Raw genomic sequence first — 12,476 nt, forward strand, 5'->3', positions numbered from 1 at the left:
GCAAAACTTTTTTTTCTTCTGGGAAAAATACCTTAAGGCATAGGTGTACATTTTAAGTGGGGGGAGGGGGTGCACAGGGAACGCGTGCCTCTCAATTTTTAGAACATGTGCACCCCCCGCCACCCATGATAAAATCATGAAAGTAACAGAGGACTTTTTAAACTAATTTATTTATTTGCTTTTCAATATTAGTATGAAAGCAATCACCATATTCCTGTTTGCAAAAATATAGAGAAAAAATAAGTCCAAAATAATAAAGATGAAAAAGTGAAAAGTTACAAAAGTTGAGGTTACAAAGGTACACAATGCACTGATTTGACACAAGATTAATAAAGTTACATCTGGTTAAACAAGCATGTGATAAAAAGAAACTGTCATTAGAGCGACGACTAGCAAATCTTACCTCCTCTAAATTAAAGAATTGCAGTGTCCTTGATCCAGTGTTTAAATGATGCGAGGAAAGTGGACTTTTATTTTGACAGAATTGAAGACTTTAACACCATAAATTAATGCAGAAAAGGCACATTTGGGGTATAAAAATTCATCAGAATGCAGGAAAAACAGTGTTAGTCCTGGCGCAGGACCCCCAGCCTCCCTTTTCATGTGTCCCCACAAATGTTGAAACAAAACCTACACCCTTACCTATAGATACAAGTAGGTTTGCAATGGTAAACAGTACAATAATGGTCTCAGAAGATATTGCGCTGTTATGATATTTTTAAAAATTATTATTATGATTTATTCATTTGCACTGTAAAAAAAAAAACAGCAAAACATCAACATTATATAAGGAGATTGTGCAGATGAGACACAGAAAACCACTAGAGGTCACCTCAAAATAAAATACAAAAGCAAATAAAGTATCCTACAATAAAATAATAATCATAAAGAAAATAAGATGAAGAAGACACAGGATCAATGAAGTACACTAAGAATGTTTACATGATATAGCAGAGAACATAAATTATTACTGAATTAATATTACAATGAGTTACAATGACTGCCTAAAGTGATGAAAATAGGTTTGTTTTAGTTAAACAATCATGTTATTACTTTAGTTGAAACCTGAAACAATTTTTAAAATAAAATGAGTGCAGTGGATAAGCAAGTGTAGATGGTATGATAACAGTCAAATTTCATACCACAATTTACCTTCAGTCAACTTCCGAGGCTGAAATATAAGGCTAATACGGAAGTGCCAAAAACTGCAGTTCCTCAAACGGCTGCTTGAGGCTTGCTCCAAAACAGAGTAAATCCCCATAGACCCCTGTGTTAAATACTCAGCTTTAGCAGAAATACACGTTTACAGCCTGGTCAAAAAACTTTTCTGGTCTCTATAGCTAATTTCAGTATTCATGATTACTGTATTGGGGTGATTTTTTTATATAACTTAGCAGTTTACATTTTATGAAGGCCCAAAGTTACGCATATTTAAGGGTGTGGCCGCTTGAGTGCCAGGCTGTCTGCTGATTGTGTCCTGTGCTTCTCAGCCAGATCCACCTCTCGCTCATCCACAGCTTATCTTGCAAATATAGTCCCCTCTGGCACCAAAATCCAAGCTGGCCATGGCCAAAATGCCAAACAGCAGTTCACAAACTAATGGGTGACAGCATGGTAGCTATGTCCATTATTATTTATAGAGTCTAAGCTCCATGTACATGTACCACGTAGGTACAGAGGATAATCTACAAAATGTCGGGGGGTTTGGGAAAGAAGACCCACAGGAGCTTATGACTGAATGATACATTTGCCAAGCAACAATTGGCATGTTGTCCCTGATGACTGTCATGTGTCTGCAGCTACTAAGATCACATTTTCCAGTGTTTCATGAAAGGTTTTTATGTTACAGACAGTTTCAAACATGCCTAAAATATTCAGTCTAATATAAAACGTCCAGTTGCAATAATGTGCCTTCTTTAAATAGATGAGGCTAAAATGGGAGAGTTTTGCAGTAAACAGACAGGGTAAAATCTAAAAAAAAAAAAAAAAGTGCAGTATTTCGCTGTTGCAACAAGAAAGTGAAACACACACACACACACACACACACACACATGAATAAGCAGCCGTTTATGCTAAAATCAGCTTAGGTGGTGAATTTATATGTGAATTCAGGTTGTCTGCAGCGTCAGGCTGTAGTAATGAATCATAGCTAACCTTTGCATGTGCTGTTTTGAAGTAGTTGAATATTCCTACTTACCACTGCCCCTAGAAACTGCACTCTAATTTAGTTAGATTGAGTTTTCCTCCTAGCCTGTAGACAGTTAGCTAATGACCACCCAAGAGATACCACACAGTATCTTACAGTGGTGTTAGCCGCATTGCTCCCTATCAAATTACACTGCACTGTTTCTTGTTCATTTGTGGGCTTGGTCCAGAGTTGCTGTATCTGTTGTCAGGTTTAGATTTAAACAGCTATTTTAAACAGCTTGGATATTCAAATTGATTAACCTTTAACTAGAAAGCTCTAGGTTGTTTGGTTATTAATTCCCTCAAAGATTATCTGTCCTGACTTTACATCCCGGCTGTCCCAAAATCTCCTTCGTGCTCAGACTGGTCCAGATTTGGAAAAGTGTCCTTGATGTATCTGTGTTTAAGATGAAGGAAACAGGTAGAGGAGCAGAATGTGGATGTGCTAATTAAGTTTCGCTCTGTCTCATGTTGAATCTCTCCGCTCACATTAACAGCTCTGCAGTATTCAGCCAGCCTTCCCATATTACAGTGATAATGAGATACCTATTTAAAATTCTCTTCGCAGGATATTTGTGTAACGCATTGTTCCACAGCAGGGTTTTTGCAAAACGCTCGACCAAGTAACTGTACATGTGTTGAAGTGCACTGCTGATAACTGCCACTGCATTTCACTTCTCTTGTTTATTTATTTGTTTGCATGGTGTGATTGTTGAAGAGGTCAGATAGATAAACCCCTCACAGATTTTTTACACTGAAGTGGCATCTGCAGATCTTACAGTGGCCAGCTCTGTAAACAGTAACCCGGACTTTAACCAAACACTGCGTTGTTTGAAGAGATCAACAGTGGAGAGCGAGCTGGAGTATAATCTGGTGTTTAGGGAAGTTATTTCCAAACAGGAGAAGTTGTGCAGTTACCAGAACTAGTTATTACTAAACACTGAGTAGTAACAACCATAAATGCAAGGACAAGGCTGCTTGAAGGTCCAGACACACCAATCCAACATTCAAGAACTAGTGACAAATAGATCTGCAGCGATTAACTGATTCATTTTCAGGAAATTAGCCCGTAACTACTCTGTGTGATTTTTATATAAAAAAACCCAAATATCTACTGGTGTCAGTCTCTCAGGCGTCAAAATTTTCAGTGATATAATCGTAAATTTTTTCTTTTGCTTTTGGACTGTTTATCAGACAAAACTAGCTATTTTTAAGATGTCACACTTAGACTCAGTAAATCATGAGAGGCATTCATTGATTTATAAAAAAGAAATTCTTTTAGAGACCAAACGACAGGCAGATTACTTAATAATGAAAATCGTATTTGAGATGCCGCCTTTTTTGAAAAAAATTTGATAACTTACTTTTTTATTTGTTGAAATGAACACACCTGGAACATGATGTGCAGTGCTGGAGTGCTTCAACTCATCTGATGGTGCATTTGGGGGAAAAAAAAAGATAGAGAATCAGTGCTTTAAGGTCTCTGGTTGTTCGCCATAAAAGCACACTGCTGTTTACAAACAGCTGCCACCATTGCTAAGTGACTGAAGACCTGCCCCTCGCGTCCTCACTCTGCTGATAAAGGTCTGTTTGTTTTTCAGTACTTTCTCTGTTAACGCTACCGTGCCCTCTTGGCATTGTTTGATCTGGTCAGCGAGTATGTAAATGCCTTTCGTCAGGCAGCGGGGCTAAGTGAAGAAGTTGATTAGAGCTTTAGCCCGGAGCAGTTGTTGTGGATTTAGGTGGTAAGCCCCTTCCCCTGTAGACCACAATACCGCCATGCATTCCTATCCAGTCATTCTGATTCACTGGACACCTGTGCAGCGCCATAGCCGGGCATTTCTCCCGCTGTACTAACTCTTGGAGCAGGCTGCAAATGAATTTAAAACGGCTCCAAAATGAAATACTAATGGAATGTAAAGCTAATCTAAATATGCTAATCCCCAAACACTTCATAAACATAGACAGCAACAGCCCGCCACCCACTCTCTGTAGTCGCTCGCTGAGGAATGCTTTAGCCACAGGGGGTCTCGCAGTAATGACAGGCTTGTGGTGGATTAATGTGGAGTTATTTATTTCCGATTGAGCGAGTCCCCCTCCCACTCCTCCTTTTTAGCAGTTAGGCCCGGTCTCCATGACTCCTGGAGATACTCTGAACGAGTAGTCTCAGACGTTATATTAATGCGGTCCGCCTTGCTAACATGTCCAGACCACCGCCGACAGGCCTCACACTGCATTCTGGGATATCTTCGGCCCTTTACCTGCTCTTAGCTAATTACTTTTTAGCCGTGCACTCGCACAATAATTGGTCTTGTGCTGCTGCCTCCCCTCCCTGCGCTGCGCCAAGTGTGAGTTTGAGCACCCCCCCTCTCTGTGTCGTCCTTATTCCCCTGTTTTTTATCGTCCTCCAAAAGCCATCCAATTAATATGCTAATGAGCTGATAAATATTTATAGGGGTTTAAATTATGCAGAAAGCTTTCAGAGCCCGGTGTGAAATGCGTCGCTCGCAGGACTTCAAAGCCTTGCATTGCTAACGAGGCAGGGGCAGATTTGCATACGGCTTTAATCAGCTGAATACTGATTATGCTTCATTATAGAGTTGGAGGAGGAGGAGGAGGAGGAGGAGGAGGAAGGGGGGCAGCAGAGTTGGAGGAGGCCGCCAGCTGCACTTGTCGTTTGTTTCATTCCAGCAAGAGAGAGAGAGAGAGGTTGAACTTTTTCAGAAGTACAGACAATCTTGGCACAGGAGAGGGAGAGATAGCGAGGGAGGGAGAGCAAAGTCGGCACTGTAAAAGAGAGAGGGGCAGAGCTATAAGAAAAGAAAAGAGTGCAGAGAGAGAGAGAGAGAGAAGGAGAGCTGTTTGCCTAAACCCTGTTGGCTTTCCCAGTGTGTGTATCCCAGTGTTGTTCAGTGAACCGTGCAGTGGACAGTGCCACTGTGTCTGCGTGTAGCTCTGCTTGTATTGAACTCTGCTCGCTGCTGACCAGTGGAGAGTGAAGAGAGGGGAGGAGTGGGAGGAGGAACAGAGAGCCGGACGCCCTGTTGGTGGGTTTGCCCGGCGGAGGCAATTTTCCATGATAGGTTCTGCAACCATGCTGGAAAACACAGGTGGAGCGAGAGCGGGTGAGTTTGTGATGAGGCTGTAATGGAGCTCAGCAGTTGTCGCTCGGTGTCCATGTGTCACGTTTGGTTAAAATGTCACTTGTACGAGTTTATTGTGTGTACGTGACATCATGTCAACTGTAAACGCACTTGGTTTGTGTTGGTGATTTTGCTCGGCTACTGTTTTGAGTGGTGAGTGTGACAGTTACTGCAGAAAATGTCATGCAATTATGGGATTCAAGTGACAAAAGTGAGAGCATTCCTCACATCATCGGGTGTCTTTTTTTTTTACCGGCAGTGGGTGTGAGTTTGTCTCACTGTCTGTCTCTGTCTGGCTCTTCCAGATGCTAAAGTGAATAATCAGTCAGAAACTACTAAATGTGCAATGGAAAGTGGTGACGGGAACACCGGTGAGTGACCTCCAGCTTTCTTTTTTTTTTTATTACATTTTTTTTGCTTTTTCATTCATTTGATTGACATCAAGATGTCTCCTGATCCTGATTCAACAGGTTTCAAATTGATATCAGTGAAAATGAATATTTTTGCAGCACAAATCAGGAAAATCTCACAACTGTCCACCTTTTGTATTATTGTCTCATTAAAAAAAAAGACATGGCTGCTCTCCAAAATCCTTGTTAGCTGTCCTCTTTGTCAAATGAAGTGTTTACCTCACAAAGCAGTTTCCCTCACTTATTGACGATCACACTAATTTGTGCTTCGGTGATTCTTTGCTATGAATTATCCGACTCGTCTTAGACTCATCTCTATATTCCTATTGTGAAAAGCAGATTTAAGTAAATATTAATGCTTGCAATTTTTTATGCAAAGCCAAGGTGTTAATATTTAATTCTGTGATGATTCACCAGGCAATGTTCAAACAGATTTATGCAGCTGTGGAATGACTTTGGATCACCATCAGAGAGCTGTCACCTTTAAAAAAAAAAAAAAAAAAAATGTTTTGCATGCAACTGACAGCAGTTTGTTTTCCTTAAGCACACTTCTACAGGCTCACTGTGGGCGTCCAGTATTTTGTTCCTCATTTTTGTGTTAAACCAAAAACAACATCGATTAAGTTGACAGTTAAACCACACTAAAAAATAATGACTCTTCTGACTTTAAATGTATTTTTTTCCTCAGGAATCCAAACCAATGGGTTGGACTTTCAGAGACAGACGGTGCCAACCACAAGTGCAATCACAAATGCACATGCACAAGCCCTCCTCCAACAGGTAACATCACACTTCACTTTACCAGAAGTTACTTTTCCCTGCTTTTCTATAAAGAGCAGATGTCTCGCTGATGTAGTTTAGGTTTAGTCACACATCTTTATTGTATTTTTTCATTGAAATAAGGTCTGAAGTTAGCACAGAGGTATGCTCATCCGCACTCACACAAGCAGAAAGAGTTCATTTAAATGAGCCAGGCTCTCCTTGTGTCGCCTGGCAACACGGCAGATTAATCAACCCTGTATGCTAATTAGCTGCTCTGCGGTTGCTCGGAAACAGATGGCCGAGAATATGCAAATCTATGCAGAATTTACATGCACTGCATAACAGTTATTTTAATTAGCATCTCAACTCTCCCCTCCCTTCCCATTCACTTTCCTTGTCTCTGAAGGCTGCAGCACATTTAAATACCCACTTTCTCACTTCCTTTTTAATTCAAATTCCTCGCCCTGCTCAGAGACTAAAGACTCATTCTCAGAGAGCCGCTCAGGTAGCACAGACATTTCATGTTTCATTATATTTTCAGTGTTCTGCTTATTGTATTTAGATTTTGTATCTTCCCCTGAATTAAACATCCTTTTAAAATTCAATAAAAATATCAGAACTTGTTGTTATTTTTGTAACAACACTGACATGAAATTAGGAGACTTATTCAGGCTTACTTTATGCTGTCAACAATACTCAGTTAAAGAGATAGTTCAGATATTTTGAAGTGGGGTTGTATGGGGTACTTATCCATTGTCAGGGATGTAGGCTGGAGTCCGACACAGAAGTTAAGCATTGTACTGGCGTGGAGGGGGGTCAGCAACAAAAAGTATTTTAGCCACATGGAAAAAATTCCTACTTAAAAAAAAAATCAACATTATGTTGGGTTTTATTTTCTCTCTCTCTAACTTTGTTTTAAACAGAAAAAAAGAAAATAATAATGGTATGCTGTGCTGTATGATGTGCACCTATTTGATTCAAATAAAAACTAAAAATCAGTTGAAGTTAGAGCTGCCCCTTTAAAGTCAGAGATTTGAAAAGATTATTTTTTTTGTCTTTGGCTTTATTTTACAGGAAAGCTTTAAGTTAATGGTATATTGAGAGTATTTTCAGGTTAAGCTTGCCGTCAGACAGCCTGTTCCAACGGGAAAGTAACTGTTTCAGTTCCCCATCTATGCTCTCATCAAAGCCACCAGACTGCATTGAGAAAAACAATTATTTTAGCGTGCAGAACATGGGGAACTGCTGCTTTGATCAGTTAGTTAATTTGACTTTGGTGAATTTAAATGAACCCCTTTAAATGCCAAAGTCACACAACAACTCAAACAAAACCAGCAGCTCTTGTGTTCAGAGATGTTAAATAACCGGTTTTCTCAATGGAGTCTGGCTTTGAAGAGAGTAATATAATGGATCATTTTACCGTAGGAAATCACTGTCTGACATTCAGGTAAAACAGTTAAAATACTTTTAATATAGCTAACACTTAAACCAGGGCTGTACCCGACTCAGAATTATGCCAATTGAATCAGATTTGGCTGTTCAATACGAATTTTCGAGGACTCATTTAGTTTTTCGATATAAAGTTTTACAGTTTCAATGAGGTTCAACAGGATGTCCAGTGTGAAAGCAGGAATTCATTTAATATAGTAAACAATTAGTATTAGTATTACTTAGTAATACTATAAGTATTGCAAATGTGCAACATTTTTTAGCCCACTCTAAATATCAAACAAAAGACAGAGACTGTATCATTTGAAGTTGCTCTGAGCTGAAAATCCCCCATTTTTAAGCAGAAGAAGAAGATAATGCTCTCACAGAGTCCTACGGTACAGAATGTCTCTTCCTGTGTAGATGCAGCGTGAACGCAGCTCAGTATATCAAAGAATGTGGTAAAATTAAAGAGCGTTCACTAAGCAGCAAAATCTGGGGACCAAAACGTCCCCAGAATTACACTGCACAGCACACTGACTAGCAAAAAAAACCCCAAAATGACTGCTTGGGGGCACCTGCAGCGCTGTGCTGCATGTTATCCCCTCTCTCTCCGACTTACATGCTAAAGCTTTCCAATAAAATAAAAAAAAGCCCTCGACTTAAAGCAATCTTGACTAAGGGGTCTCCGACTGATGATTAAAATCTCCGACTTTAAAGGGGCAGACCTAGCTTAGACTGACATTGACTTTTTTTAGGTGGCTAAAATTCTGTGTTGGTACTTCAGCCTGCTTCACCAAACTGGGGGCTTGCAAACGGTCATCCACTGTGTGTAATACACTGACTATGGGTTAGTACCCCATACATCCCCCTTCAGAAAAAGTGGACTATCCCTTTAACACCTGTAGGAAGATTTCCTCTAAGCCTCCCTCTTTGCTTCACCTCCACTAGTCTAAGTCGGAAGACTCGAGTGCTCTTCCGACCTCCGTCCAGCAGAGCGTATTGCCTCAAACCCAGCTAATGTTGGCCGGGGGACAGATTGCAGGAGTAAGTGGCCTGTTGCCTCATTGCTTTGAATTAAAAATCTAGTCATAGCCATGCATCTGGGTTGACACCTCAACACGATCAACCCTGGCTGAAAGATTGGGTGATGAAATGATCGCTTGCCCTGATTCTGTGGCTGGTGTCCAATGTCTGCCTGTTCATCCCAGTGGTTGTCAGGCTATGTCCAAAATTCCTCCATGACAGAACATGGAGGGACGGGTTTGGACATAGCTTTGATGTGTCTGTTCACTCGTGGCTCGGCCGACCGACCACACGGCACCTTTCATATCCATCCATGTTCTCCCTGAGGCCATACCGTAGATGAGAAGACTGGCTGCTGTAATGCTATGCTGGGGGTGAATGTTTACCGTGCATGTGGATTTGAGTTTGAACATGTCATGGACGTGCTCATTTGCACTTTGCTCAGCTGCATGAGTCTCTTCTCCATTTGCCTGTCTGAGCTCATGTTAGTGTTGCAACGATATGGTTAGTTTCAAAACTACCCCGATACCTTTCTGAGAAGTTCAAAATAAAAATGTATTTCAACAGTCAGCTGATTTATGCTGATCTAATGTCGTCATCATGATGGTGATGTAGTGGCCAGTATCATCTGTTAGGGTGTGTTGATATTAACTGGAATAATTAAATAAAGAAGAAATCGGACTAGACAGAGCTGCAGCGTAGTTCATGACAGTAAACTGGAGCTGCCATTTAAACAACTGTTGGCAATAGCATCCAGTAATGCAGTCTACTTGCTGTAGGTAAAACTGGAGAAAGGCCAGAATAAATCAAGCTATTATTTTATTGCTCTTAAAGAAACACTTCATCCCAAAAATGATCATTTGCATATCAGATACTCACCTCTTGTCACATTGAATTTGGGAAGAAAATTTTGTTTTTTCAAAGCTTCCATCCAAACAACAGCAAAACTATATCAAAACATCCGCTTACAGACTACAACACAAATGGAGCAGTATAATCCAAGTCTAATTTATTGTACTTATGCCCAGTGATTCCCAAACACATGCATTTTTGCTAAAAACATAGTCCAGGCCACACTGCCCGCGTGAGCAGCACTGCTCAGGTGATAATGCACTGCTATTTTTGCACCATGACGCAGGCATTTTTCTGCAAAAATAGTCACTGAAAATGAGCTTTTGTTAAACATGCTGACATTATACCACCTTTTACGACAGTTTCTTGATTGTTTTTTTTTTTTTTAAAGTTTGTTTTTTTGGGCTTTTTTTTGCCTTTGATTGACAGGACAGTGTGAAAGTGAAAGGGGGAGAGAGAGAGGGGGGAGGAGACATGCGGCAAAGGGCCGAGGACATGTTGAACCCGAGGCTGCCGCAGCAATGACATAGCCTCTGTACATGGGGCACCAAAACATATGAATTTTTCTTTTTTTTTTAACTCAGCCTTTCTTGTTTCCATTTCAAAACAAAGGGTCTATGACAACGTTTCTCATTTTTTTTGTTAATACAAGGCATTTTAGTGTGAAGTATTCACACAATTGTGTGCAAGACTATAAATGAGTCGAGCATCGGCTTTTAATTGTAGAAATACAGTAGTTATAAGAGCAGGCAGCTCTGCAGCAGTGCCGCAGTGTGCGAGCCGCAGCAGTTCAGTGAAGTAGCTGTCATGCACTGCTCATGCAAGCAGTGTTGCCTGGCCATTACTGTGGGAAGCATTTAAGAAAGTTTTCTTTAATGAATTCAAGGTTACAGGGGTGAGTAAATGATACAAATAATCATTCTGGGTGTGAAGTATTCATTGACAGAATTCGAGCTGACACGTCAGGACAAGTGTGTAAGTGTGTCACTTATTGAACATGTTTTTTGTTGTATCTTGTTATGGTTTTGTACTATTTATCTTTACATTAGATATTAAACTTTTCATGGGTATCAGAACCAAAACTCCAGTATCGTGACAACACTAACTCATCCCATCTCTATTAGATAACATCACTGATTTGCCTACACGCTACTTACTTTATCTATCTTTCTCTTTACTCTCTCTCTGACCTCCTATCACTACTGCATCCCTCTGTCTGTCTCTCTTGTCCATCTTTGTCTTTGTCTCTCTCTCTTGGCTCTTCAGTTGACCCTGACCCCAGCGCATCAGCAACTGTTGATCCAGCAGGCCCAAGCCCAACTTCTGGCCGCAGCCGTGCAGCATTCAGCCAGCCAGCAGAACAGCACCACTGGGGCCAGCATCTCGGCCTCCGCAGCCACACCCATTACCCAGCTGCCCCTGTCACAGCCCATCCAGATCGCCTCCGTAAGACACAATCATCCATGCACCGGCATTTCTGCAAATCCTTACAGAATATTTAAACGGAATTTTCTGTTTATAACCTCGCAGCCCTGAAAGGCGTCAAATGATTTCCACAGTTTGCTTACAAAGCAATGCAGGACTTAACAGTATATCCAATTTCAACTTCATTAAGAAACCTCATTGGAAGATTAAAGCTGAAAACACTGTGTATCGTAGTAAGTTCGTTATAGTTTAAGTTCTGCAATCTCACTGCCAGATGACACTAAGTCCTACGCTAGACCATTACATTTTATAACATTAGGCCTTAAAGGTAATTGTCTTAAAATTCAATTAGTGAGTTCATAATTGCCACAAACATTTAATCTGATGTCAGTTATCCATCTTTTAATTTCCTTTGGTCAAAATGAGTCGGGCTCTTCTGCGTGACAGTCAAACAACTGCTGAACCTAATTCTGTCTTTTTACTTTATGCTCACACTTACCCGGTGGCAAAATGTAGATCAACCTAACTCACTCTAATTACCATGTTACTATTTAAAACTCGCCTCTGCACCGGACCACATATATATTTACTTACCTTCATACTGACCTGCAATGCTTGAAAAAGATGATGTGTCCAAATGTCAAAATGATTCTATTGAAAAGGTCTTAATAAGCATTACATCTAAGTTTATGATACCTGTAGACACCCTTTAGAAGACACATTTTAACCCTTTGAAACCTAAGCAGATTGGCTTGATTTCTTTCAAAACTTGGGAAGAAGGCATCGAACGATGAAATGAAAAATTACCCCCAAATTAGTAAAATAAATAGATAAACAAATAAAAAACAACAACGATTCAAATAAAGGAAATACTTGGAAAAAATGTTTTAAGTTTATAATATTTCTGTAACATAAATCTAAATGTTATCATGATATTTTCAAATATATTTTTGCCTAGTTTTTTTCCTTTTTTTCCTAGACACTTTTGCCTAGTCTTTTGAAAATAATTTGAATTAATGATATAATTTAAATAACCAGTTGCTCATTGCCTTTTCCCCGTATTTTAAAAGAAGTTGCACCAATTTGCTTAGGGGTCGAAGGTTTAAATTCTGAAAAGTGAGATTACTCCAGGTTTCAAAGGGTTAAACCATGATTCCAAATAGAGAATGCATATCTTGTACATACTCATAATGCTGTGGAAAAGTGCAATGTTAAAAAATGGCTCATTTTCCCACATAAATGT

The 12,476-nt window shown here is 40.0% G+C and overlaps 1 protein-coding gene across 9 annotated transcripts in view; it reads left to right on the forward strand.

Annotated features, from left to right (window-relative positions):
* pou2f1b (POU class 2 homeobox 1b) overlaps nt 1-12,476 on the forward strand; it is a 32,873-nt gene that overhangs the window by 5,261 nt on the left and 15,136 nt on the right. For 5 of the 9 annotated variants that reach the window (XM_042494155.1, XM_042494158.1, XM_042494160.1 and 2 more), the window contains exons 2-5: nt 5,636-5,701; nt 6,429-6,520; nt 6,909-7,007; nt 11,075-11,254. In XM_042494155.1, the coding sequence (XP_042350089.1) occupies nt 5,636-5,701; nt 6,429-6,520; nt 6,909-7,007; nt 11,075-11,254 (437 nt within the window). Of the gene's footprint in view, nt 1-5,263; nt 5,313-5,635; nt 5,702-6,428; nt 6,521-6,908; nt 7,008-8,881; nt 8,978-11,074; nt 11,255-12,476 lie in introns of those variants that run through there. The other 4 variants (XM_042494157.1, XM_042494164.1, XM_042494162.1 and 1 more) reach the window with 2 other exon arrangements.

Source organism: Plectropomus leopardus, chromosome 10 (assembly GCF_008729295.1).
Source record: "Plectropomus leopardus isolate mb chromosome 10, YSFRI_Pleo_2.0, whole genome shotgun sequence".
Taxonomy (NCBI): Eukaryota; Metazoa; Chordata; class Actinopteri; order Perciformes; family Serranidae; genus Plectropomus; species Plectropomus leopardus.